The sequence below is a fragment of the Eumetopias jubatus genome, unplaced genomic scaffold (assembly GCF_037043125.1).
Source record: "Eumetopias jubatus isolate StellerSeaLion01/CBP00866 unplaced genomic scaffold, mEumJub1_p1.0 scaffold_10, whole genome shotgun sequence".
NCBI lineage: Eukaryota > Metazoa > Chordata > Mammalia > Carnivora > Otariidae > Eumetopias > Eumetopias jubatus.
In genome coordinates, this window is record NW_028274816.1 from 85,744,720 (window position 1) to 85,770,551 (window position 25,832).

General features: G+C 60.2%; 1 protein-coding gene, 1 long non-coding RNA gene and 1 pseudogene across 9 annotated transcripts; 1 reads left to right on the forward strand and 2 right to left on the reverse strand.

Moving 5' to 3' along the window:
* The first annotated feature begins 624 nt into the window (after positions 1 to 624).
* Positions 625 to 25,727, forward strand: RHBDF2 (rhomboid 5 homolog 2). Of its 8 annotated transcripts, none has more exons than XM_028112383.2 (20): positions 1,492 to 1,570; positions 6,261 to 6,340; positions 12,754 to 12,943; positions 16,392 to 16,556; positions 17,239 to 17,366; positions 17,924 to 18,119; positions 18,215 to 18,418; positions 19,380 to 19,508; positions 19,865 to 19,983; positions 20,139 to 20,333; positions 21,271 to 21,382; positions 21,601 to 21,675; positions 21,850 to 22,011; positions 22,345 to 22,454; positions 22,603 to 22,666; positions 22,790 to 22,884; positions 23,081 to 23,156; positions 23,327 to 23,427; positions 23,578 to 23,731; positions 24,411 to 25,727. In XM_028112383.2, exons 4-20 carry the CDS (start codon positions 16,413 to 16,415, stop codon positions 24,828 to 24,830), a joined length of 2,484 nt encoding a protein of 827 aa, XP_027968184.1. In that variant the 5' UTR covers positions 1,492 to 1,570; positions 6,261 to 6,340; positions 12,754 to 12,943; positions 16,392 to 16,412; the 3' UTR covers positions 24,831 to 25,727. The 8 variants fall into 8 exon arrangements, with proteins under 8 accessions (XP_027968189.1, XP_027968187.1, XP_027968184.1 ...); XM_028112391.2 differs by lacking the exon at positions 24,411 to 25,727 and adding an exon at positions 24,047 to 24,193; XM_028112384.2 differs by lacking the exon at positions 1,492 to 1,570 and adding an exon at positions 1,792 to 1,995.
* LOC114216082 (uncharacterized) lies at positions 3,186 to 9,757 on the reverse strand. Its single transcript, XR_003610701.2, has 2 exons — positions 9,560 to 9,757; positions 3,186 to 6,410 (listed from the first exon to the last, which is right to left on the reverse strand). It is a non-coding gene; the product is annotated as an uncharacterized LOC114216082 (long non-coding RNA).
* On the reverse strand, positions 14,140 to 14,509 carry LOC114216081 (large ribosomal subunit protein eL33 pseudogene; annotated as a pseudogene).
* Positions 25,728 to 25,832: the final 105 nt, after the last annotated feature.

Here is a 25,832-nt window from a genome sequence, read left to right on the forward strand (position 1 = left end):
CAGCCCACACCCCACCCTGGAGGGAATCGGGCGGGTCCTGTCAATGCCTTTAGGAGGGGGGGGAGGCTCACCAATTTTGGCCCCGCCCACAGGGCTGTTGCAGGTGGGACCCCACAAGTATGGGTGCCGAGGGGGCGAGGGAGAGCAACCCCCGGGGGAGCCGCTGAGCTAGGGAGTTCAGGAACCAGAGGCCAGCTCCTCTGGGCTGAGAGGGCGCAGAAATTGGCTCAGAACTGATGAGAAATGGGGTCCTAGTGTGACAACAGGAACAGTAGTATCGTAGTATTGACAGCAACCGTAGCACATGCCAGGTGCCCCTCCCCCCCCCCCCCCCGTGGCTCTTCTTACCAGAGGCAGGGCCTATCATGACCCCCATTTACAGAGGAGGAAGCCGAGGCTCAGGGAGGTTGCAGGATTTGTCCAAGGCCACACAGATAGCCAGAGGCAGGGTCAGGATCTGAACTTAGGTCCTCTGGCTGTCGGCCCCCACCCTTGTGATAATAACCCCACTAGTTAACACTTGGTGATGCAGCCTTTCACAGGTTCTGTTCGCTGCATCCCCACTGCCAACCACGTGAGAAGGCCAGGAAGGCTTTGCGACTTTGCAAATTAAGAACAGGGTCAGAAGGGCTAGGGCCTGGACCGAGGCCACCCTGTCCTCGAGGCTGGGCCCGCCGAATCTCCAGATCCTGAGCGCTTTCCTCCCCTGCTGCAGGCGGCCGTGTGAGCCAAGGTTCGGCCCCATCAGGAAGGTTGTGTGTCGCCGGGCCAGAGACAACGTGAGTTTTCATTGGGTGGCCCTAAAGGAGATTGCTGTGACTCCTCCAGAGACCCCGGCCACCCGCGCAGGCACCCAGCGCGGGCTTCTCCCAGGGACCAGCACTCCTGGCCCTGGCGGCGGGCGGATGGGGGCGGGGGAAATTGAGCAAGACCCGGCTTAGGAGGGCGCCTCCGCCCCCAGGAGAATGAGGAGGGCCGAGATCAGAGGCTTCCCCGAGGCGGGAGCTGCAATGGGATTTGGAGTAACTGAGATGCTCCAAATGCTTTACAACGAAAAGGTAAAGAGCTAAAGGCTCGAGGAACAGGCCCACTTGGCCTTAGAATGAGGGAGCTGGCGGGAGCGGATGGGAGGTGGTCGTCGTCGGAGTGACTTTTCTCGGGGGGTGGGGGGGGTGACGTGACGGCAGTGCAGACCTAGATCATGCGCTTTCTCCGGGAAGGAGAGGACGGCGCCCGGAAGAGACCAGCTCAGGCGGAAAAGAGGGTTCTGCCCAGACCGGCACTCCCCCCTCCCCAGGGGGCGGAGCACCCAGCAACCCGCGCAAGTCCAGGGCGCCGCGGGGTGGGCCGCGGCTTCCCGCACCGACCTGAGCCCTGGCCCCGCCCCTCGCCCCCCGGCCCCGCCCCGGGCCCGCCCCCGGGCCCGCCCGGCCGGCCCCGCCCCGCCCCCACGGCCCGCGCGCAGGTAGGGAAGAGGCGGAGCGCCGGGGCCCCGCCCCCAGGAGCCACCGCCCAGCCGCTGGCCCGCGCCGCTCGGAGCTGCGTCCAGGGGACGTGGGGCCGCAGGGAGGTGAGCGCGGGGCAAAGGGCGGAGCCCGGCACGCGGCGGCCGGGCCGCAGGCGCCGTAGGGGTCCGCGGGGTCGGGCCCGAGCCTCGCCCGGGGCGGCGGTGCGCGGCCCGCGAGGGTGCCCGCCCTGCTGGAGCGCTCGGGCCCCACGTGGGGCGCGCCGGAGGCCAGGGGTCGGGGCTGGACCGGGTCTGCCGGTCCCTGGGGCTCGGCTGGGACAAGACCCCTTGGCCACGGGCCACCAGATGTGGGAAGGGCACGACGATTGGGCAGAAGTTTAAGGCCCCGGGAGGAAGAGAGGGGACTGGCAGGGGCCAGGACCGCGCAGTCCCGCCTTCCTCCCAGAAGCGCCTGGAACTCAGACCCTTCCCTCCCCTTTCAGCTCCGAAGCGAAGTTTGTGCTTTCAGCCTCGCCAGGTGGAAACAGGTGCGAGGGAGTGGAGTCACAGCAAGGCTAGATCGAAGCTCAGAGATTGGACCCAGAAGTCCTGGCTTCTGGACTGTGAGGGGCTTGGGAAGGTTGGCCCCCTCTGATGTTCCTGCAGGGCCTTGGGTTAGGTTAGGGTTAGAAAGGGTTATGCCTGCTAGACGCACCCTCCCATCCCAGGGCAGAGGGGAAGCCGAGGTCTCAGCCCCTGCCTAACCCGGTGAGTCTAAGTGGAGAGAGCCGAAGGGTTGGAGCTCCTGAGAGGGTGTGTCTGAGCGGGGGAAGGCTTGCCAAAGACCCCACATGTGCACTGGCTGCTGGCTCCCAAGTGGCTAGATTTAGGACCCCGTGTTGGTGACACTGGCTGTTAAAAAGGCTGAGCCCAGCGTCTGTGTTCCTGTTCACTCGTTAGGTAGGGCAGAGGGAAGAGTGGAGAGTGAAGCTTGTTTTAGAGCAGTAGGAGGTTCTCAAGCAGGGCACTGATTTTTGGTGCCAGGAGATATTTGACAGTGGAGACATTTTGGTTGTCACAACTCAGGAGAAGGAGGGGAGTGCTGTAGTTAGTTATTGGCATCCAGTGGGTCCAGGCCAGGGATGCTGCTAAAACATCTTACAGCGCACAGGACGGCTTCCCACCACAAAGAATTACCCGGCTCAAAATGTGGGCGCTGTGCTGAGGTTCAAAGACCCTGGGGCCGCACCTGCTCCATCAGGTTACTTCTCATTGACTGCCCCCTGCTTGCCTCAGTTTCCCCAGGAGTTAGGGGAGGAACAAAATAGGCTTAAGTGAGATAAGAGGTGTGAGGACAGTTATTCCCCCAGCGACAGCCTTCTTCTGGTGTCATAAACCTGCCTCTTCCCTGCTCAAACCACAGTCTCTGCAGAAAGCAGGTCTGGGTGCTGTGGGGGGAGGAGCTGAGTCCCAGGGGCTGGGAACAGGGCCCTCTCACAGCTCAGTCCTGGAGTCCCTCACCCTTAAGGCAGCCTCCCATGCAGGGTGAGCCAGGGCAGCCCTGGAGCTCAAATATCCCCCTGGGCGGGGGAGGAAGGGGGGAGTTCTGTTCTCATAGATTTTCCCAAAGCTGGATTGCTGAAACAGGCATGGACGCCTGGTGCCATGTGACCTCCTGGAATTTTCCCTTCTAAACTGACACCTAACTCTTCCAGTTATGTACACCAGGAAAATAACATCCAAGGACTAACAGGTTTTTAATTCCCTGTGGCTCCCCTAATCCGCTTCCCTCCCGCAAAAAAAAAAAAAAAAGAAGAAAGGTCCTCTGTGGCTGTGGGAACCTGGGTTAGACAAGAGGGCCCAGGGTGGGCCCTGCTGCTGGCAGTGCGAGGCACCCCATGCTCCTGGTGTTAGCCAAGCGCCAGGCCAGGGGGACCCCAGTAGGGACGACTCCGGTTTGAGTTGGGCTCAGGAACATTGGCCCAGCTCTCGGGGGATGGAGGTGAGGGGGCTGTTCTAGAGGGGTGGGATGGAGTGAAGCAGCTGTCCGTCCCCAGGAGCCCAGGCCACCCGCTGCCCTTCCTTCCTGTTTTCTGACAGTGTCCGTTGCTCCCATCCTGTTCACTTCTGGACCCCGGCCTCCTGGCCTGGGAACGATAGCAGGACAGAAGGAGAGCAGGTGGTAGTTTCTGGTTGGTTTTTCTGGTTTTGTTTTTGTTTGCTTTTAACTTTAAAGAGCTGGAGTGACACTCCCGTCTTTTTGTTGAACAGAAAACTGGGGCCCGTCTTCAGTGTGTCTCTCATGGCACAAAGCAGCAGAGCCTGATACTGAACCTGGGCTGTCATTCCCAGGCCCGACCCCAAAACCTCGTGCCTTCCTGCTGCTAAGCCACCAGCTGACTCCTATCTGGCTCGCTCATGTGCGAGCTACAGCTGTACATGGTGTGACACACACACACACTCTCTCTCTCTCTCTCTCTGCCCAGGAGGGGACTTCTGTTCTTCTCGCAGGAGGGATTAGTCACACCACAAATACATCATGGAGGCCCCTGGGGTCTGGGTCTGGCTCTTCCTCAGTGGTGGTGTTTTTACTGGTGGCCAGACTCTTCACGGGGTTCCTGTCAACCATGCTAGATGAGAGAGCAGATAAGGACAGGAAGAAGTCAAGGGGGTGTGTCTGTGCGTGCACGTACCTGTTCGTGTCCAGGTGACTTGAACGAGGGTGCCTGGCTGGCTCAGGAGGGCATGTGACTCGATCTTGGGGTCATAAGTTTGAGCCCCATATTGGGTATACAGATTACTTAAATAAGACTTAAAAAAGAAAATCCTGAAACAAAAAACAGGTGACTTGAATGAGCCACCTGGCACTTCTATTTGGTTCAGAATGAGTGGTGGCAATATTGGGGTGGCCCCAGCGTCCTGCCTGCCCCGTGGTGCAGCATCTGGGGAGATGAACGCTCTGGGCTTCCTCCCCCAACTCCACACGTCCCTTCGGGTCTGAACCACCCACTTTGGAGCAGTCTCCGGTCTTCAGTGTTGTCCTGGCCACCCCGTGGGGATTTCCAGAGTGAGCTCACACATTTGCTCCCGGTTTCCCATCCAGCTGAGCCAGGCTGGGGAAGGACCGGTGGGGTCATCAGCGCCCGCTGGGAGTGTGCAGGCTAACCTCGGCGCATGGTGGCTAGGTTGGGGAGGTGCCCAGGCCAGGCCAGCTCTCGGGATAGAGGCCAGGAGGAGTTGCCCCACCTGCCCCATCACCGGGGGAAAACAGGGGCTTTTCCCCGACAGCCCATAAAGTTACTGTTGCTTCTCTTTGGGAGTGAGATCTGAGTGTAAAGAAAAATTCATCCTCTCATCTTCGGGGAAGTGTTCACATTCCGTCATTGTGTAAACTTATCCAGGGACCCAGACACAAGTCATTTGTTTGCAGTTCAAAAGCTGCCAGAGGCATGTTGTGGGGGTGGGGTGCCAGGAGAGTGGTGGCAGCTAAGTGGGCAGTGCCAGGCAGGGACGCTGGCCAGGAGGGTAGGAGGACGGTAGGAGGGTGATGCCCAGCGTGGGGAGCCAAGGAGCGAGGCCCAGAAGCTGGCAGCCATGGTGGCCCATGAGGTAGTGGTCGGTAGGATGAGGGTCGCTTGTGGTCTGTGCTTCAGTCTCCTCAGCTGTACTGTGGGGTAGCAGTAGGCCACCAGGACCGGTTGCTGTGAGGATTCCAGGGGTGATGCATGGGAAGTCTTGGGCCCGGAGTCTGAGGTAGGAGCCATCGGGATAATGGCGTCATGCCTGGTGTTAGGAGCGTGTCTGTGTGCCCTTGGCACAGGCTCGTGACGATGACAGGGGCCTTGCCTCGTGGGCTGTTGGGAGGGCTAGCTAAGAGCATGTCGAAGAATAGCAGTGCTAGAATTACCCTGCAGAAGTGGCCTGGTCTGGGGTGGGGAGCCCTGCTCCGCGGATGCCGAGGGGACTGAGGGTGGGCTCGGACATGGGAGTGGAGTCTCAGGCCAGGACGTGCTGGCTCCTCCCCGCCAGGGCTTCTCCCTGTCTGCCTGCATGTGTGTCATGATGCGGGGGTGAGGGGGTCATGGAGGCGGTGACCCTCAGCTCTGCTCCCTCTGGCCGGGCTCGCAGGGCCGGGAACAGGGTAAGCCTTTCAGAGCCTTGGGCATCCTCAGGTGGTCCTGCCCTTGATCCAGCAAGAAGCCTCTCTTCCCTCTCCAGCTGGCCCTCGCCAGGTCGGGCCTGCAGGGTGGCCTGCAGAAGGCCTGGAACAGGAGGTGGGGGACCCACTGCGGGACGGGGCAGGAGCAGGACTTGGCATTGAAATAGGGCCTGAGCCCTTGCTCTCACCTTGTCAGCCACTGGTGATAGATATGGACAGACAGCGTGAGAGACTGTTTGAGAAAGCCCTTTGATAAGCTGAGAAGGACTACCTAAGCGCCAGGTGATGTCATTTCTGCCTAGGGGACTGGGAGGAGCTCACGAGTCTCAGAGGCCCACACCTAAACTCTCCCCCAGCACCTTGGTCACCACCCCAGGGCCATATATTGGCCACTTTGCCTCACAGAGTTACGGGGTGGCGGAGGGTACCCTCCCCAACGATGGGACCTGGGACAGGTGACTTTTGACGTGTCTGAGCCTCAATTTCCCCACCTGTCAAATAGAGATCTGTTATCTCTGGGGCTCTTGGCTCAGATAGGCTAAGTGAGCAGTGAGTGGTCAACCAGGAATAAAAGAAGCCACCAATTAGTGGCCGTTGATTATGCGCCAGGCCCTGTACGTTCATAATCTCATGTCATCTTTGCTGGATCGGCAGGTTTGGGGGTACATCACCCCATTTCACAGCAGAGGAAACCGAGGCTCCACAGTGGTAACTTGCCCAAAGTCTCCCAGCAGGTAAGTGGCCAAGCCAGGGTTTGAGTCCTCGCAGCCCTCCTCACTCCTCAGCGAGAGACTCTGTGCTGCCCTAAATGAGGCAGGGGGCTTCAGTGAGTAGGGATTTACAAAGCCCTACACCCCCCAGTCTTAATGGCCTGGGTGGGCCCATGTCCAAGTGCCCTGAAGCCCAGTCCTCATTGGCGCTGGGGCCAGCCTCTTCTGGGGAAGCAGCAAGCTCCGGGGCAGGGTTCTGGGAAGTCAGGTTTATTAGCTCCTTAATGACTGTTTACAAGCTGAAAATTGTTTGCCTGGCATGATCCCTCCCAGCTGTGGGGCCAGCCTGGGCCTCCAGAAGTGAGGGGCACCCAGAGCCCCAGCCTGAGTGGATCAAGATGAGGGACCCAGGGCAGCGCAGGGCCTGACTCCTGGCTGAGTGACCCTGGCCTCTCCATAAGCTATGGTAAGGCTTTGTCCCTCAGCTGCGTGTGCACCCAGGGTGAGCCCCAGCTGATGGTGACAAAGCCACCCAGATTTTCGACTCCTGGGGGGCTACTTAGCATCCTTTAGCATAAACAGACTAGGGTCAGAGATGTTAAGTGGCTTGCCTAAGAGTTCACAGCATTTAGGGTTGGGCCCAAGACCTGTTTCCCTCAGCTGGACAGTGTTTTCACTGTCTAGAGCCAGGCCACAAGAGCCGGGTGGGAATTAGGGGGACCCCACCCTAGCAAGCCCAAGACAGAGCCCTGCTCTGTGTACTGAGTGTGGTCATGTCTGGAAACAGCCTGTCACCCCTCAGTGTCAGGGAGCTTCCAGCAGGAGTGAAGTGGGCCTCCCCTGCTCCCCAACCCCTAACCACCGAGCACGTGCCAGGCCTCTGCCAGCGCCAAGGACCAGTGAAAAAACCCAGTTCCCAGGGGCTGGCTCGGTTGGAAGAGCATGCGGCTCTTAATCTCAGGGTTGTGAGTTTCAGTCCCACGTTGGGTGCAGAGATTACCAAAATAAATAAATAAGTAAACTTGGGAAAAACAACAACAAACAATTCCCAGTACCTCAAGATCTTGAGAGGCAAATCGTCTTGCATGTTTGGAACAAAGCCCCTGGCGTCAAGCTCAGGTCAACATGGTGTCCAGTGGCGCATTCTCCCTCTCCAGGAGCCCTCCTGTGCCCTGGTATCAGACCCAGAAAGGACCAGGGCCTTCTGGACCCCCAGTGCCGCCCCTGACTCCTCCCCTTCACAGCCATGCTCAGGGGCAGCAGAACTGGGACAGAACATGTCTCCTTCCCAGAGGAGGCTGGGCTGTTGGGCAGGGCCACCTGGGACCAGCCCCTGTGCTCCGTTCCCTCTCTCGTCCCCAAGCTGCAGTTGGCCCCCAGGCTCTGGGAGCTGCTGCTTTCCTGGGGTGTGGGAGGGTACCTGCATCCCTGCTCAGCCGCTATCCCCTTGTGTGCTTCTATGGGCAGCTTCTGGAGTCCAGAAAGTTCCAGAGAGCCCTCGGGGAGGGCACCTGGGAGGGCAGGATCCAGCACTGTGCCCAGCTGGGGACATCTGGTGGCATTTAGTGCTGCCTGCCCCTGCATCCCAGCTCAGCCAGCTTCCTGGACCCAGGGCCCCCTCAGAGGATGGGGCATTCACGTCTCTGCCTGCCCCACTGGCGTGTGGTCCCAAGAAAGCCTGATGGGTGGGACAAAGTGGTGTTGGGGTCTGCACCACTCCAAGAACTTGGCACCCCCCCATTCCACATGCTCCTACCCTGGGCCTGGAGCCCAGCACCCACTTCCCGTGTCTGTGGTCGGCGTGCCACCCAAGCCACCATAACTGGGTCACAGGGAGTCCAGAACCTGGGGTCTGGTGGGGAAAAGCCAGTGGGTCATCAAGCCCCTGAACCTGCTTCCCTCTCCCCATCCTTTATCTTCTGAACTGAGTTTGAGCAAAGCCTTTTAAGGTGTCGGGGGTGGAGAAATAGGGGCTCTCCCTGCGGGAGAGGCGCAAACCCCCAGGTGCTTTCAGTTTTCCCCTCCGCGGGGGCTGGCTGGGCCGAAGTGCAGCCTCCCAGCACGGCAGGGCCGCTGCGTCCGTGGACTTGCGTCTCTGGGGAAGTGGGTGCTCGCTGGGAGGGAAGGAGAGGAACGGGGCGACCCGTTGGCTTCTCTGACCCTGACCAGCAAGCGAGTTAGAGTTCGTAGCCTCCGAGGGGGACACTGGGTCCCCTTCCCTTTCTGTCTCTGCATTTTCTCTTCCTAAGTCCTGTCCCCAGACCCTCGGTGTCTGCTGCGCACTTCCCTGCCCTTTGCTCCGGCCCCGCTTTTGGCAGAGCAGGGAGGTGTTGGGGTGAGTCACGGGCCATTGGGATGCCTGTCGCCTGTCAGGAGACCAGGTTAGATGACAGCCTTTACATAAGCTGCCCCTTCCGGGTCTCGAGGGAAGCTGGAGCAACTTCCCCGAGGTCAGCAGAACTCGGGGCTTTGCTGGGGTTTGCACAGTGGGCGAGGGCCAGCTTCCTCTCTGCAGCTTTCTAAAAACGCCCCAGTTCCCAGAAGGCTGTGGGGAGGGACCAGCCAGTTTCAGTTTCTGTGGCAGGGAAGCAGGGGAGAGAGGCCACTTCCTTGCGCCTGGCTGTCACCCCGTCATCCTGTGATTCATCAGGGGGCAGACAGGTTCCCAGCAGCCCTGGGCCGTCTTCCTTCCCTCCGCACTGCCCACTCACCCACAGCTCCAAGCCCGGGCCAGGGGGCAGTTTATTTCCTCGGTCCAGGGGACCTGTGCGCTCCACCCCCATCCCCGGGAGGTCCTGTTAATTTCCCGATGGAATCTAGTGGTTGGAGTGGTCTGCCTCTTTCCTCTGCTGGAGGGGAGGGTTGTTACCCCTTGTCCAAGGGTCCCTTCCTTCCCTTTGTTCCCAGTTCTGGCCCTAATGTCAGTAGCCTCCTGTTTCCGTCTGGAGCTGCACCTGCTGCTCACTCCCTGCCCTGGTTCATGAGGGTCCTCAGAGCCTGGGGATTGCAGAGACCCCATTGCCACTAGCAAGACCAGGGAAGCCTTCAGAAGCCTGCTGGTGTGCACTGGTGGCCGGCAGGTGGGGAGGGAGAGAAGGGACTGGAGCCAGACCCCTGGGGCAGGTGGGGAGGGGACAGCTGGCCCATGCAGGCTTGAGGGGAGGCGTGCTCCCCCACCACCCTGCCTGGGCACGCCCAGGTAAAGCTCTGTCGGGGGACCTCTCTGGCCGAGGCCTTGCTTACCGTGGCTGTGTCTGTCGGGATAGGGCTTAGCTGGCAGTGCCCGGCCCCACCCTTTGTGGGGAAACCAGATTCTCTGGTGGCATCACTGAGCGCTTCTGAGTCTGCCTTTGTGTCATATGTGCCTGATCCAGGCTGCTGTTAGCCAGGTTACACCACTGGAGGTGGGGGTACAGAAATGTCAACCCGTAGGATGATTTGAACGCTGCACTTCGCTTTTTCTTTGACTCTGCCCCACCCACACCCCATGATGGACCTCACCCTAAGTCCCCTTCCTTTGCCCAGGCCCAGCTTCTCTGGGCTGGGGTGTAAGTCCCCACTGAGGTCGTGGGCAGGTGGCATTGGCCTTGCTGGGTGCGGCAGCCTCTCAGACCTTCCACACAAGCCCCTCACCCTTCCCCAGCCCACAGGCTGGGTGCTGCAGCAGCCGTGGGGTCTTAGAGCAGTGTATGTGACTGTGGGCCAGGAGGAAGCCTTGTCCCAGGATGTCACAATTTCCTCTGCAATGAGCAAGCATTTCTGGGGCATGAGAGATATGTGCTGGGCGGGGTGCTCCCAAAGCTCCAGTGCTTTTTTCCGTCTGGGTTCCTCCATGCCCTAGACTTGGGTTCAGTGGCCCCCCATACTGCCAACCCTACCCTCTGCCCCCACCACCCCAAGGAAGGAACTGGGCTTCTGGTACACCTGCCCACCATTTCTGCACAAGTTGGGGGCAATCTCAAGAGCAGGCTCTCCCCTCCTTGGTGGAGAGGGGCTGTGGGAAAGTGGTGTTTTGTGCTAAACTGTGGGCCTCGTGGGTGTCAGAGCTGGGCCATCACCTTGTCCCACTCCCTTGCTTAACAGAGAAGGAGACTGAGGCCAGGGGGTAAAGCTAGCTACAGGCCAGGACTCAGCATTGCCCACGAAGATGGTGAAAATAGCTCTCTTGGATACCGTGCTCCTCCCCAAGAAGGTGTGCCCCCAGCCCTGCCTCTGCTCTCCAGGGCCCAGCCACTTCTCCCTGTGGCCCCCAGAAGTGCCCTGGGGCCGGCCCCATCTCCCCAGTGTCAGGACGTTGGCACAGATGGCAGCAACACAGTGGGGGGCTCTGGGCTGGGGGGCCCAGCCAGGGTGCTATGGCTTTGGGATAGAAGGGCAGGCCAGGGGGCCCGGGCTGTGCTGTGGGGAGAGGGGAACAGGAGGTCCAGTGGGGGCTCGTCCTGGGACTGCATCTGCCGTCCTTGGGCCACAGCAGGGCAGAGGGCACTTTGTGGAGCCTTCCAGAGTGGGCCACTCCCTTCCTGAGCTGAGTGTAGGATTGGGGGGGATAGTTTTAGTCCAGGGTCCATGTGGACTGACAGTCTGCAACCATGCATATGCGCCCCCCTCGCCTCCCATCTTGTTAGCAATTAGTGGGAGCTAACTGTTCCAGACTCGGTGCTGCTTGGGTAGGGGACCCCTACACACAGGCAGGTGTCTGCAGTATGCTAGAGGAGGCAGGTGAGAAAGTGGTTGATTCTGTCTGGTGGTGACAGGGCAGACTTCCTGGAGGAGGTGACATTTTACCTGCCGTTGCCCAGGCAGATGAGGTGGAGGCTGGTGTGCCAGGTGCAAGGCCTCCAATGAGGAAGTGGGGCCAGGGGACCTGCAGGGCATGTGTGTCTGCTGGGGGTGGAGTCAGGTTCTGAAGGGCACTGAGTGCTTCCTGTGGGAAAGTGTGATCAGCTTGGAGTTCCAGAAGGAGCCTACGTGCTTGGTGACCTCACCCAAGCTCGGACTCGGCAGCTTTACCCTCCCAGCCTCCCTCCACCGCCTGCCTCCTTCCCTTCTGGGTGCAGGACAGCACCTGCCTGGTGCCCTCTCACTGCACCCTGATCCCAAAGGAGACCAAACTGGAGAACTTTCCATCCAGGGGCCCCAGGGGAGGCTGTTGTCTTGGAGCTGCCCCCAGAGTAGAGGCAGGCCCATCTGCCTGTGATCTCTGAGGGGCCTTGTCACCTACTGCCGGTTTGCCCTGAGGTGCGAGGTCAGGACTCCCAGCACTTTGGGATAGAAGGAAGGATGCCTGAGTCTGTTGGGCAAACCCTGAAGCAGAAAGCGTCCTGGGCCCCCAGCTCTGCCTCAGATCCCCCCTTGGGTGTCCCCTCCACAGCCGGAGTTCCTCTCCTGTGGCTGGAAGACTTTGCCGCCCCTGTGAAATCAGAGGGAGGGCACAGACCTACCCCCAGCCTCCGGTTTGCCCCCCAGCAGCCCCCCAGGCCCCTCTGGGTAACCCCAGGCCTCTGAGGAACAGAGTTTGCAAAGTGCTCTTGAGTAAAACTAAGTTTCCCTCCAGACTGGACTCTACTCTGTCACCCTGATAGGGGGCTGTCCAGCCCCCAGTGTGCCCCCTAGCTTTGGTGGGGTGGGGGAAGGGGTGGCTCCTGTTTCCTGATGAGATCCATCTGCTCCCCTTCCGAGCTGTGTGAGCGTGAGCGTGAACAAGTTCCTTAACCCCTCCCTCCATTCCCATCCACAAAATGGGAGCAATGGTAGATATCTACTCTGAAAGGTGTTTTGAGGACAAAGTAGGTTAATGCACGTGAAGGGCCAGGCCTGGTGCACCTGAAGATGTGACCTGCCCTGCCCCCAGCAGCCTTCGGGGTTCTGCTCGAGGAGGGTCTGCTGCAGGGTTCCTCTGTGCAGGACTTCCTAACGAGGAATGCCACAGTTATTCACTCTTAAATGCTTACCTTTATGTTGTGTGGATTTGACCTCAATAAGTTATTTAAAGAGCTAACACAACAACAAAGAAACACTTCTAAATCATTTGAACGCTGCCTTAAATATCTGCCTTACTCTATTCAAAAGGAAATCTTAATCAGAAGACAGCCAACACTTTGTTTTTAAGTTAAATGTTTCTCATGAAGTTATGTTAACACAGAAAAAAAAAAGTAGAGACCGTCCTGATTTGGGGTTCCCGGCCCAGAGTGGGGGTCTGCAGGTGGTTTTTTAGGTAAATGCTCTGAAGCTAGAGCCCCTGGCTGCCTGGCAGTCTGAGTGCCCAGCCTGTCACAAGGGGTCCTTACTCCGGATGGGGAGAACAGATCTCTTAATCCTTCACCCATGAAGCCGGTGGAATTATCCCCATTTTGTAGATGCAGAGACTGAGGTCAGGAAGATTGAAAGGGGCATTGTTCTGAACACGCCTGCTTGAGCCTGCCCTTCCTTCTCTGTAGGCTGTGCGCACCAGGGGAGAGGCCCTGTTTGGCCTAGAAGCCTCTATTTTGGCATCTGTCCACCTCTTCACGGAGCTGAAGCTTGACCGACCCCAGAGCATCTGCATAGAGTGAGGGAAGGAATAGAACATGCTCTGAAGACCTCTGCAACGAGACCCAGGAAGCAGTGAGCTCAGTCCACACTCTGAAGGTAGGACGCTGGGTAGCCAAGCAGGCTGGACCCAAGGCACAAGCCGCTTTGCTTGCTTGTTTGTTTTCCATCCAGTATGTACCGATACTATACCTGTGGGCCAGTACTCCGCTGGAGGTGGAGATGCAGCAGTGAATAAGGCAGAGAGAGGATAATGACCAGGGTGAAGCAATGGAGAGACTTGTAGCAGGAGCGGGGAAGCTGTTTTGGGCAGTCAGGGAGGGCTCCTTGGAGGAGGTGGCACCCAAGCTGGAACCAGAATGATAGGAAGGAGCTACCTGCTCCACTGTGTGATGATCTGATATGGGGATGGAGAGACGAACACAGGCAGAGGCCTAATGTTTATGGAGCACCTGCCTGAGACTTTTTTAACAGCTTCATGGAGCTATAATTCACATTTAATCCACATAAACTACATCCATTTAAAGCGTACAATTCAGTGGTTTTTGGTATATGCGCAGGTCTGTGCCACCAGCACCATGGGCAGCTTCAGAACGTTTCCATCACTTCAGAATGAGACCCACCCTTTAGCTGCTGTCCCCCCAACCCCCTGCCTGTCGCAGACTTCTGTAGGAATAGACTCCTAGAACATGTGGTCTTTTGTGTCTGGCTTCTTTCGCTTTGCATAACATCCGTAAGGTTCAGCCACGCTGGACCCCACGTCAGCGTTTCACTCCTGTTTGTGACTGCCTCATAATCCCATCATGTGGATGGAACACAATTTGTTTCTCCGTTGGTCTGTCGATGGGCCTTTGGGTTGTTGCCACCTTTTGGCTCTTATGAACATGCTACTGTGAACATTCTAGAACAAGTTTCTGTGTGCACACACTGCCCGACTGTGTATCATGCATGCTCTCATTTAATGCTCAGGGCACCTCTCTTGGGGGAGGTCTTTCCCCCGTTACAAGGTGAGGATGTGGGTGACTTGTGGTCAAGTACAGGTCAAGGCCAGACCACCCAGCTGCAGTGTGCTTTTGACCATGACCCCTCAGCACCTCCTGGCAGAGCTTAGCAGGTACTAGACAGTGAGCGGCCTAGAGTGTCCGAGTCAGGGGCAAGGAGGACACAAATCCACTCAGGGCCCAGAGGCCCCAGTGAGAAGCGTGGACATTAAGTGAGAACGGGAAATCCTGGGACAGTGTTGAGCAGAGAGTGACGTGGTGCGATTGGTGCTTTTTTTTTTTTTTTGACAAGAGAACAAATCTACACCTTTATTTACTTTTCATTAAATTTAAATCCTTGAGGGGTACAGCATCACACGGATTCTGTGGCCAATGGCTTTAGCAGGAAGGTTGCTTCGGAATTTGGCACGAACCGTGCCACTGTTTCCATGAGCACGAGTTACTTTTCCCCAGATTACTCTGGTTTTGTTTGGTTTGCCACCAGGAGTCACCGTGTTGTTCTTTGCTTTGTACACATAAGCACATCTCTTGCCTAGATAGAATTCCGTTTCATCTCGAGCATAAACACCTTCGATTTTAAGAAGAGCTGTGTGCTCCCTCTGGCTCCGGAGACCCCGCTTATAGCCAGCAAAAATGGCCTTGGGCCACAGCCTTCCGGACATTACTTGGCGTTACAGGAGTCCTGTGCCCAGCAGGCCTCCGCAGACTCCAAGATGGCGGAAAAGCGGTTGGTGCTTTTAAAAGGTGATGTCTTTGCTGCGTGACAGATGGTCACGAGGGTGGGGGCTCGAGGGGCAGCAGGTGGAGTGGCTGGGAGACCGCTGTGATCCCTCAGGTGAGAGAGGTGGCTCTGGGGGGCCGGGGTGGAGGGGACGGATGGCCTCGGGCCACATGTGCCCGCCGTGTCACCCTTCCATCACACGTTGGCCCCGCTCGCCCTTACCTGGAGGGCTCCCGTGTGACTTGCCACGGGTCTACGCACACCCGGGGTCAGCACTGTGTCAGCAGACAGATGTGGAGTCCCTGGGCTTACGCTAGGGGAAGAGAAGCTGAACTCGCTCCAGCAGCTTTGGGAAGTAGGGAGAGGATTTTAGCCAGAAAAAGAGCAGAGTGAGTGAGTGAGGAAGGGAGGAGAATAGAACAGGCAGAGTGTTGATTCTGGTGGAATCAGAGGGGAAGTGGGAGTCGGGGGAGGGGGCGAGCAAGTGTGGACAAGCCCCAGATTTGGGCGGGGGCAGGGAGGGAGGGTAAATTGCCACCTCCTCTTAGCAGGGCCATTTCACAGGATCCACTGAAATTCAAGATGTACTTACTCTTCAACCCAGCAGTTCAACTTCTAGAAGTTTGTCTTGGGGTAGCGCTGGGACATGCACACGGTCTAGGCAAGGGTGTCAGTTAACACTGGACAGGAGTCCCTGAAAACAACCTAAACAGCCATCAGTCTGGCATTAATTAAATCTTGGTGCATTCCACTCAAGGAAATCTTTGCAGTCATCAAGAAAGATAAGGTACGGGTGCCTGGGCGGCTCAGTTGGTTGGGCATCTGACTCTTGATCTTGGCTCAGGTCTTGATCTCAGGGTTATGAGTTCAGGCCCCACGTTGGGCTCCACGCTGGATGTGGAGCCTACTTAAAATAAAAAAAAGGTAAGGTGGATCTGTCTGTGTGCACTGATGTGCACCCTACGGGTGAAAAGGTATGGCGTGAGCCTGTAAAAGTTTAAGTACGTGTATCCTTTTCCAGGTGCAAAGGGGCTCTTTCCTGGAAGACGGGGTGACAGGCAGACTTTGAGGTCACTCTCTGCTTTATAGTCATTGGAGTCTTTTTTGTGTTTTGTTTTTACAATGAGCATATGCCACTTTTATCATTGGGATTACCATTTTTCCTCCATGAAAAGAAAAAAGTAGCAAACAGGTGGCAGTTTCAGTTACCTTTGAAAAAGGAACCAGGCAGCCCAGGGGACAGGAGCCAGCATGGTGGCTTTCCCATCTGTCTGGTAATGAGGCTGAGCCACCAACCACTTCCCCGCTAGAAACCCAGGGACAGCTACTCGGAGAACCACCCGCTGCCTGCACAACTGTGGGCCTCTTGTCTGCGGCTAGGGCACCGGGCTACCCTGGAGCCGCCTGTCCTCCCCCAAGCCCTGCCCCAAGGTCAAAGAAGCTGCCCTCTGACCCTACCTTGACCAGGCTGACAAGGCAGCCAAGGTCACTGCAGCTCTGTCCTTTGCCCTCGGGCTCCTCTTGGTGTGGTCCTTGCCTGAATCTGAGAGACCACCAATGGAAGGAGGTGGAAAGGTGGGGATTCCCCAGGCCCCTGTGGGCCTGGATTGCAAACAAAGGACAGAAATAGACCTACTTGCCTTACCCCACCCAGTTCAGATTCGGTCTCTGCCGCGTGGTTTGGACCCCAGCGTTAGGCTTGACCGACTTTCCGCAGGTTGTTCTCAGCCCAGGCCGCCCGCCCTGGCACCAGGGCCCCCAGGTCCCTTCCTGTCTTTGCCACCTGTCGACACACTCGTGCCCCCTCTCTCTGTTTCCATTCCAGCCGCCCTGCCCCTGGCCCACCATGGCCTCCTCTGACAAGAATGGCGAGAGCGTCTCCTCTGTGTCCAGCAGCCGCCTGCAGAGCCGGAAGCCGCCCAACCTGTCCATCACCATCCCGCCACCCGAGACCCCAGCCCCTGGCGAGCAGACCAGCATGCTGCCCCAGGTAAGGGGGCAGCCTGGAGGCTCACTGGGGAGCGACAGCTGTGCACACAACACCGTTTAGGCGGGGGAGGCCCCCACTGCCTGTGTCACCCCTCACTTGGGCCTGCACCCCCTCCTCCCTGGCCCCAGACGTCACAGGGAGTGGGCCCGGAGCGCAGGAGCCGCGTCTCGCAGTGGTCGGTGGACGGGGAGACCAGAAGCACAGTCCTCGAGAAAGGCTCCCCGGTTCCACTAGGACCGGCTGTTTCCATTTCCTGCCCAGGGCCCCCCGAAGGGCTGTCAGACTTGGGGGAAGAGACCCCACGTGCTGGGCATCAGCAGCCTGGCCCCCGTGGAGAATGGTAATGAAGACAGGCTGGTCCAGCGCTCCATAAAGAGCTCATTGAGAGTGTCCTGGGGCATAAAAGGGGTGCTGTGTTGGTGCCACCCACTCACCCCGGGGGCTGTTTTGCGTACAGAGGGGGGGTGGGGAGCACTGTGTAGGGAGCTGGGAAATCACTGTGTAGGGTTCATTGAAGCGCGTGAAGGATGGTGACTTTACAGTTGGAAGGAAAGCAGCTCAGGCGTGTACACTAGGGGTGAGGTGTGTTCTCAGGGTTCTGGCGCAGGGAGCCAAGGAAGAGTGAGCCCGGGATCTGGGCTCCACCAAGTCCCAGCCTGTCCTCCTGCCCTGCCTCCCGCAGAGGCCCAGGAACCCAGCCTATGTGAAGAGCGTCAGCCTCCAGGAGCCACGGGGACGGTGGCAGGAGGGCAGCTCAGAGAAGCGCCTTGGCTTCCGCCGCCAGGCCTCCCTGTCCCAGAGCATTCGCAAGTGAGCACCTTTCCCACCCCCGCCCCCCCCCCCCCCAGCAGCCCCGGGGACCTTCGCTGGGCCTTGGCCCTGTGTCCCTTTCCTAGGAGTAGGCAGGCGTTCGTGAGCAGCACTCCCTGCAGGGCTGGAACGTGCGCGTTCCGGGGCGGGGGTGGGGGGGGTGGGGAGGGGGGTTGGGGTGGAATTTGAGGCCCAAGGGGGATGTGTGCCTTGTAGAAAGTCACAGTGTGGAGGCTGGGGGGTTCAAGGTCAAGGAGCGGGGGCTGCAGGGGAGGCACTGGCCAGCCCAGCTTCGGCCCCAGACTGTTCCACCCCTCTTGTCTGGTCACTGGGTGCCGACCCGGGGGCAAAAGGGGGAGCTGGTCTGCCCCTTGTGCTGGGTGCACACGTGCACTGTAACCTCCCGTCCCCTCCCCTGCACACACCTCCCCCATCACCTCCCGCGTCCCCTCGCCTGCACACACCCCCTGTCATCCCCGCACGAGCACGGTCCCTGCCCCGCCGCCCCGCCGCCATGGTCGTGGGCGCGCGGCCACCGCTCTGTGTGCACTCCGCAGGGGCACGGCCCAGTGGTTCGGGGTCAGCGGCGACTGGGAGGTGAAGCGACAGCACTGGCAGCGCAGGACTTTGCACCACTGCAGCGTGCGCTACGGCCGGCTCAAGGCCTCATGCCAGCGCGACCTGGAGCTCCCCAGCCAGGAGGCGCCATCCTTCCAGGGTACCGAGTCTCCGAAACCCTGCAAGATGCCCAAGGTGGGCTCCCCCGGGGCAGGGGCGGGGAGCGGCAGGTGACTTAGCCCTGGGCCTGGTCGGCTCTGCTCACTCGCTCCCTCCCTCCCTCCCTCCAGATTGTGGATCCCCTGGCCCGCGGACGGGCGTTCCGCCACCCGGATGAGGTGGACAGGCCCCATGCCCCACACCCACCCCTGACCCCAGGGGTTCTGTCCCTCACCTCCTTCACCAGTGTCCGCTCCGGCTATTCCCACCTGCCCCGCCGCAAGAGGATGTCTGTGGCCCACATGAGCTTTCAGGCTGCCGCCGCCCTCCTCAAGGTAAAGATGCCTCCCCGCCTCTGCCCAGCCCCCACTGTCCCTCCCTCCCTCGCTGCAGAGCATCCCTCGAGAGCTCACCCAGGTATGTCCTTCTGTGCCAAGGGCGGTGGATGCACCGGGTTACCTGGCAGAGAGAGGGGCCCTGCAGCTCAGGAGCCCGGCCCACGTCTTTCCAGCCCCAGTTCTCCATAGTTTGGGACGCCGGTTTCTGCACTGACACGAGCTGGGAAAGTAGGACACGTGCAGGCACCACCCTTCACCCAAGTTCACTCAGCCCCTGTGTTGTGTTGGGCCCGGGGACTGCAGAGTGAAACGAATCAGTGTCACTGTTCTGGATGGGCTCCCAGCCCTGAGCAGGCCGATGTCACTGCTCAGTGTGATGAGTGCTGGGGCCCGCGTAGGAGAGGGACTGATGTCAGGACAGGCACTTGGGCTGAGCCCAGAAAAATAAGGAAAAGCTCCCCCAGGAAAGGAAGGCAAGGAACAGTATTCTCAGCAGAGGGAAGGGCCTATGCAAAGGCCTGGAGGTAGAGGGGGCGTGGCACATCAGGGGAAGAGCACATGGTTTGATGTGGTTTTAGTGAGGGGTGCTTATAGGAGGAGTAGCCGCAGATTGGGGTGAAAGAGGCAGACAAGGGCCTGCTCTGCTGTGCCAGGAAGCTGCAGCTGGGGGAAATGGCCCGAGTTTGGGGAGTAAGAGTGCAGAACAAGTGGTGGGGAGCTAGCTGTCCCAGCCGGAGGGCAGCAGGTGAGGATAACCGAAAATCTTGGAGAGAGCCATGGGTTCGGGGCTACGGAAGCTTTCGGGCCTTTTTCTGCAGACACTCCGTGCTCTGGGCAGGGTCCTATCTCCCAAGGTGCTGCCCCGGGAGGAGGGGCTTGACGGTTCCTTTGGAGGGGGCGGGGGGGTGGAGGCACCTGAACTGGGCCTGATGCCCGAGCCCTGCCCTGCCCTCTCCAGGGGCGCTCGGTGCTGGATGCCACGGGACAGCGGTGCCGCGTGGTCAAACGTAGCTTCGCCTACCCCAGCTTCCTGGAGGAGGACGTGGTGGACGGAGCAGACACATTTGACTCCTCGTTTTTTAGTAAGGCAAGCATGGGGTGTGGGCCTCAGGGTTCGGGGTGGCTACGGGGTGGCCTGGGAGTTAGGAGAGGAGACCCGGCCCAATCATGCTCTGCCAGGAGCCCCTGAGGGATCCAGAGGGTGGGATGGGACGTGCCACCTCGTGGAACTCCTGGGCGCCTGTCTTCCTGTTGGGGACCTGGCAGGGCCGGGTGCCAGCCGGGAAAGCCACCGTCAGGGCTGACAGGCACGTGCCTTCCATTTCCCTCCCAGAGAGCCTGTCTAGCTTTGTTCTGTCCTTGAACTGAGAGGTGCTGGGAGCAGTATGGACAGTGACTCCTCACACTGTCTTTTTCTGTGTCCCCCACTCCACCCCACCCCAGGAAGAAATGAGCTCCATGCCCGATGACGTGTTTGAGTCTCCCCCACTCTCGGCCAGCTACTTCCGGGGGATCCCACGCTCGGCCTCCCCGGTCTCCCCCGATGGGACGCAGACCCCTCTGTGAGTTCTGGGCATCCTTCCTCCGGGTGCGGGGAGGCGGCACAGCGGGGGAGGGCTCACCGGGCTGCCAAGTCCCTCCCGAGAGCCCCGTCCTGGGATGCGTGGGGGAGGTGGGGGGGGGGGTGGGCAGCGGGCTGAGAGCCATCGCCCACCAGGAAGGAGTACGGCCGCGCCCCGGTCACGGCGGCCCGGCGCGGCAAGCGCATCGCCTCCAAGGTGAAGCACTTCGCCTTCGACCGGCAGAAGCGGCACTACGGCCTGGGCGTGGTGGGCACCTGGCTGAACCGCAGCTACCGCCGCAGCATCAGCAGCACGGTGCAGCGCCAGCTGGAGAGCTTCGACAGCCACCGGTGAGCCTCCCGCGCCGGGAGCCCCTCGGCTGCAGGCGGCGGGGGGAGGGGCCGAGAACCAGAGCCCCCGGGACCCTCTCCGGCAGCACCCCCTTTATTCAGCAGGCGTTTAGCGAGCAGCTCGTATGGGAGAGGAGGGCGGGGACAAGTCCTCAGGGTGGCCCCATGGGACACAGCCGCACGAGCACGCGTGTCGCCTGGGAAGGGTCCTCGGCGCTTGCTGCCTCTTGACCCTCCCGGCTCTCTTGGCCTGTGCCCTTAGCCCAGCTCCCAACAGCGGTCAACAAGCATTCACTGAGCACCAGCACACGGGCCCTGGGACAGCTCCAACAGGAGGGACAGGGAGGGCAGGGCGGGCCAGAGGGACAGTTAGAAGCTCTGTGAGTGAGGGGACCGTGGAGGGGAAACCAGAGGATTGGGGAGCGGCAGTTCTCACAGTGTGCCCTGGGCGGCGACCCGATCGACATCAAACCCAAAATCAAAACACGAATAACAAGCGTAGCAAGTGTCCCAGGAGGACAGAGTGAGTGGACGGCTGCGGGGAGGGCTGCAGCCAGGCTGAGCAGGAGTTAGCCGGGCAGAGAGAGATGTGAAGAGCATCTCTGGCAAAGGAAGTGCCTTGTGCGAAGGCCCTGGGGCTGCAGGGATCATGGTTTGTTCTAGGAGCTGTAAGAAGAGAAGGTGGGTGGGCGCATTAAGGCCCCCAGGAGGGGGTGACATTAGACTTTATTGCAAGGGGACCAGGAAGCTGTCTAAGGGTTGAAGCTGGGAGAGAGATATGTGAGGGTGCATTTTCAAAGTCACTGTGGTGAAGGATGAGTTGGAGGGCAACAGAAGGGGAGGGGAGAGAGCAAGTGAGAGCTGCTGGGGGCTGGGCTCGGCAGGTGAGGGTTGGGATGTGGGTTCAGCTCTGCTGACCCAGTGCTTCTGTCCCCAGGCCCTACTTCACCTACTGGCTGACCTTCGTCCACATCATCATCACGCTGCTGGTGATTTGCACGTATGGCATTGCACCCGTGGGCTTTGCCCAGCACATCACCACGCAGCTGGTGAGTCAGGCTAAGGAAGGGGTGCTCCCCTCTGGGGGCCCCAGCCTCTCCTGAGAGGCATCAGCATCGTCGGCCACGGAGTCCCTCCCTTGGCCACAACCTGGCCCATGCAGGAGGGTGCTCTGGGCTCACCGTAGCTTTACCTCTCAGCCCCACTCTGGGGCCGTACCCTGGGATGGGGAAACCCCTGAACCCCCTACCCTCTGCCCCTGCACCAGGTGCTGAGGAACAAAGGTGTGTATGAGAGCGTGAAGTACATCCAGCAAGAGAACTTCTGGATCGGCCCCAGCTCGGTGAGGGGCCCAGGGGGCGGGGACAGCATCTCAGCAGGGAACGCTGGGGCCCTGTCGCCCCCAGCTGGGCAGGGGGTCAGCTGGCCCAGGAGCCCCTCTTATCAGGGGACCTTCAGGGGAAACTCAACAGAGTGGCCAGCTCTGGACCCAGGCTCCTTCTTTCCCCTCCCGCAGATTGATTTGATCCACCTGGGAGCCAAGTTCTCCCCCTGTATCCGGAAGGACCAGCAGATCGAGCAGCTGGTGCTTCGGGAGCGAGACCTAGAGCGGGACTCGGGCTGCTGTGTCCAAAACGACCACTCGGGCTGCATCCAGACCCAGCGGAAGGACTGCTCGGTGGGGCCAGGCCCTCTAGCCCCTGCCAGCCCCGCTCTGGTCCTGTGCACCATCTTCACTTGCCCCAGCATAGGGGAGGGACCCTCAGGGACAGTGACCGCATCCCCTCCTTCCTTCCTGGCCCCATACAGGGAGAGTGCCAACCTCCCCAGCCCCACAGAAGTGAGGGAAGTGACGTTCCCAGGTCTTGGGAACGTCAGCCAGGGGTGGAGGTCTGGGAGATGAGCCTGAGCCCTGGAGACCAGGGGAAGAGCCGCCGTCCAGAGGGCCCCTTGCCAACTCTAATGGGGATGGCATCACCCTAGTCGCAACCAACGCTCCTCTATCCTCCAGGAGACTTTGGCCACTTTTGTCAAGTGGCAGGATGATACGGGGCCCCCCATGGACAAGTCTGATCTGGGTCAGAGGCGGACATCAGGGGCGGTGTGCCACCAAGACCCCAGGTACAGTCTCAGGGTGGCCCAGCTGGGCTGTGAGAAGATGGGATTGAGTATCCTGTCTGCTTGCCCCTGGGGATGTTAGCGGGTGGGTGTGGCAGGCTGGGGGGCGGGCCCAGCTCCTCATTTTGCCCCTTCTAACCTCTGCCTCCAGAACCTGTGAGGAGCCAGCCTCAAGTGGTGCCCACATCTGGCCTGATGACATCACCAAGTGGCCAGTGAGTGTCCGGGGTGGAGAATGGTCCAGGAAGGGCAGGGAGACGGTGAGAGTGCCTGCCACTGCAGGGGCCCAACCCAATGTGGGCGTGTCATGTCCTTCCCCGCCCCCCCCCCCCCCCCAGATCTGCACTGAGCAGGCCAAGAATAACCGCACCGGCTTCCTACACATGGATTGCCAGATCAAGGGCCGCCCCTGCTGCATCGGCACCAAGGGCAGGTAAGCCAGCTCCTCTGTTGCCACCCGCCACACGGGCTAGTGTCCTCCCTCCCCCACTCTGGAGTCGCCCGTGGTGTGAGCAGGATGAAAGGGAGCCTGCCCCAGAGCTCGGGTCCCCACAGAGGGGCGCCCCTCCTGCCAGTGGGCAGGGGTACTCGGGGCTGTGACGTACCCCCTTGCCTCCCTGTCCCCCCAGCTGTGAGATCACTACCCGGGAGTACTGTGAATTCATGCATGGCTATTTCCATGAAGAGGCAACACTCTGCTCCCAGGTGAGGCAGGGCCTGCGGGGGCCCTGAGGGTGAGCAGGTGGGCACGGCAGCGTGCTGGAGCCGGCCTCATGCCTCCCCTCCTGCAGCAGGTGTCTGGCTCTGCACCCACCCCCGCCCCACATCGGGGCCAGCTGGGTCGCAGGCCCTGACTGCCCCGTGCTTGCCCTCAGGTGCACTGCTTGGACAAGGTGTGTGGGCTGCTGCCCTTCCTCAACCCCGAGGTCCCAGATCAGTTCTACAGGCTCTGGCTGTCTCTGTTTCTCCACGCAGGGTAAAAGGCCCCTCGCTGCCCGCCCCCTCCCCCACGCCCCGGTGCTGCCTGCCCCCCCCCCCGCCCCCAGGCCCGTGGTGGAGGAGCACTCCTGGCTGGCAGCCGGGGGCAGACGCGGGACGGCTGATGCCTGCTGTGCCCCCTCCCCAGCGTGGTGCACTGCCTCGCGTCCGTGGTCTTCCAGATGACCATCCTGCGGGACCTGGAGAAGCTGGCTGGCTGGCACCGCATCTCCATCATCTTCATCCTCAGTGGCATCACCGGCAACCTCGCCAGCACCATCTTCCTCCCGTATCGGGCAGAGGTAGGGACTTGGGGGATGGGGCAGGGAGGGCCAGTTCTGCTGCTTCCCGCCCCTCCCCCCTCCCCCCCCCCCCCCCGGAGCCGCCAGAGGGACACACGGCCCCGCCCGGGGCCAGGCACGACACCGGACGGACAGCTAAGCTGTGGGCTTATTGGCTGATCCCCTAATCCCTGGGAGCAAGGGAACAGCGATGCCTCTGCGTCAGGCTCAGGCATCATCTCCAGAAAGACTTTTCCAGACCCTGTCCCTCACTTTGTTCCCCTTCTCTGCTTCATTTCTCTTCGTGACCATGACCCTTGCCTGCCTACCCGCAAGTCACATAGCTGTGGGTTGAGCTGCATGAGATCTCCAGTGTGCAGATATTCATGACCCACAGAAACAGTGACAGTTTTTCCATTGATTCGACCCCATGCCCTTGGCTTGTTCGGTGTCCGTCCATCCTGCCGTATGCTGCCTGGCGTAGGCCTGTCTGTCCTGCTTACTGCACGGACTAAACACTGGGCCCGTAGTTGGTCCTCAGTGTTTGCAGAAAGGGTAGGTGCAAAAAGCCCCACTTTGGTCCGGGAGCCTCAGCTGCCGGGTCCCCACCCCTGGGAGAGCCTGCCCGTAGGAGGACCCGGCTGCACCCCAGCTTCGCACGTGGCACCCCGGGCTGACACCGCTCCCCTCCCCACCCCAGGTGGGCCCGGCGGGTTCGCAGTTTGGCCTCCTCGCCTGCCTCTTCGTGGAGCTCTTCCAGAGCTGGCAGCTGCTGGAGCGGCCCTGGAAGGCCTTCCTGAATCTGTCAGCCATCGTGCTCTTCCTGTTCATCTGCGGCCTCCTGCCCTGGATCGACAACATCGCCCACATCTTCGGCTTCCTCAGCGGCCTGCTGCTGGCCTTCGCCTTCCTACCCTACATCACCTTCGGCACCAGCGACAAGTACCGCAAGCGGGCCCTCATCCTGGTGTCGCTGCTGGTCTTCGCCGGCCTCTTCGCCTCTCTGGTCATCTGGCTCTACGTCTACCCCATCAACTGGCCCTGGATCGAGTACCTCACCTGCTTCCCCTTCACCAGCCGCTTCTGCGAGAAGTACGAGCTGGACCAGGTGCTGCACTGACCCCTGCCAGGTGGGCCTGGGACGGGCTGCCTGTCTGCAGAGCGCCCCAGCCCGCGCTCCAGAGACCCGCCGCCGGGGGCCCCGGCCCTCCCTCCAACCAGCCACACTGACCCCGCGGTGACAGTCACAAAGGCGAGGTCCTTGGGGGAGTGAGGCCCCCCCCGCTTCCTCAGTCTGGGGGGCCCTCCGAGCATGTGCTTCTCCACAGCATGGGGACTCGGACCCTGCCTTCCTGCCGCTCCCCTGCCAGCAGGACCCCTGCCGAGGGGTGGGCTTCTCTCCTTCCCAAGGTCCTCGGCTTTGCCGATCTCCCCACTCAGCCCCAGCTGGGGCCTGGCCCCCCCGCCCCCCACCACACACACACACCCCATTACTGTGGCCGTGCCCTTACTGGGACGTGGCCAGGGTTCCCACCAGGTTCCCGCCCCTGCCTCACTGAGGCCTCCCCTCCCTGCCCTATGAGCCCGTGCCCCTTACTCAGCAGTCGCCTGGTGAGCCTGCCCTTAATGCTCCTGGACCAGCTGTGCGGGAAAGGCTTTGCCGTGGCCTGGGGCAGAGAAGGAGCATGGAGACACAGCGAGGCTGGGAAGCTGAGAGCCTCCACTTGGTGGTCGCAGACAGCCTCTCCCCTCTCTGTCTGTCCTGGTCCTCCCTCCGAGTCAGTGTTCTGCCTTGTGGGACTGGCTCTGAGAAGGCTGGCCCTACCCCACTCTGCCTCACTCCTGCCCAAGTGGGAGTGGGGGCTGGGCCACCTCAAGGACCTGCTCCCAGGGGGTTGCCCAAGGCTCAGTCAGGCCCATTTTTTACTGGTTTATATTATGGTTCTAATTTTTAAAAGTAACGCTAACTTTATATGGATGATGTCTCGAATGTATTAAATGATATTCTCTAAAAGTATCACGTTTTGACCTGGCAGAGTGAAAGCTGGGACTTTTTTTTTGTTGGTGGGGGGTCAGCCGTGAGCTCAAGGGCAAGGCCTTGGCCCAAAGGGACGGTGGAAAA

Bases quoted from the DNA above. Each gene is read 5' to 3' on its own strand.
- RHBDF2 (XM_028112388.2), top strand. From the start codon at position 16,413: ATGGCCTCCTCTGACAAGAATGGCGAGAGCGTCTCCTCTGTGTCCAGC. The intron at 19,984-20,138 runs GTGAGTTCTGGG...ATCGCCCACCAG, and splicing joins GATGGGACGCAGACCCCTCT to GAAGGAGTACGGCCGCGCCC. The intron at 23,428-23,577 runs GTAAAAGGCCCC...CCCCCTCCCCAG, and splicing joins TCTCTGTTTCTCCACGCAGG to CGTGGTGCACTGCCTCGCGT.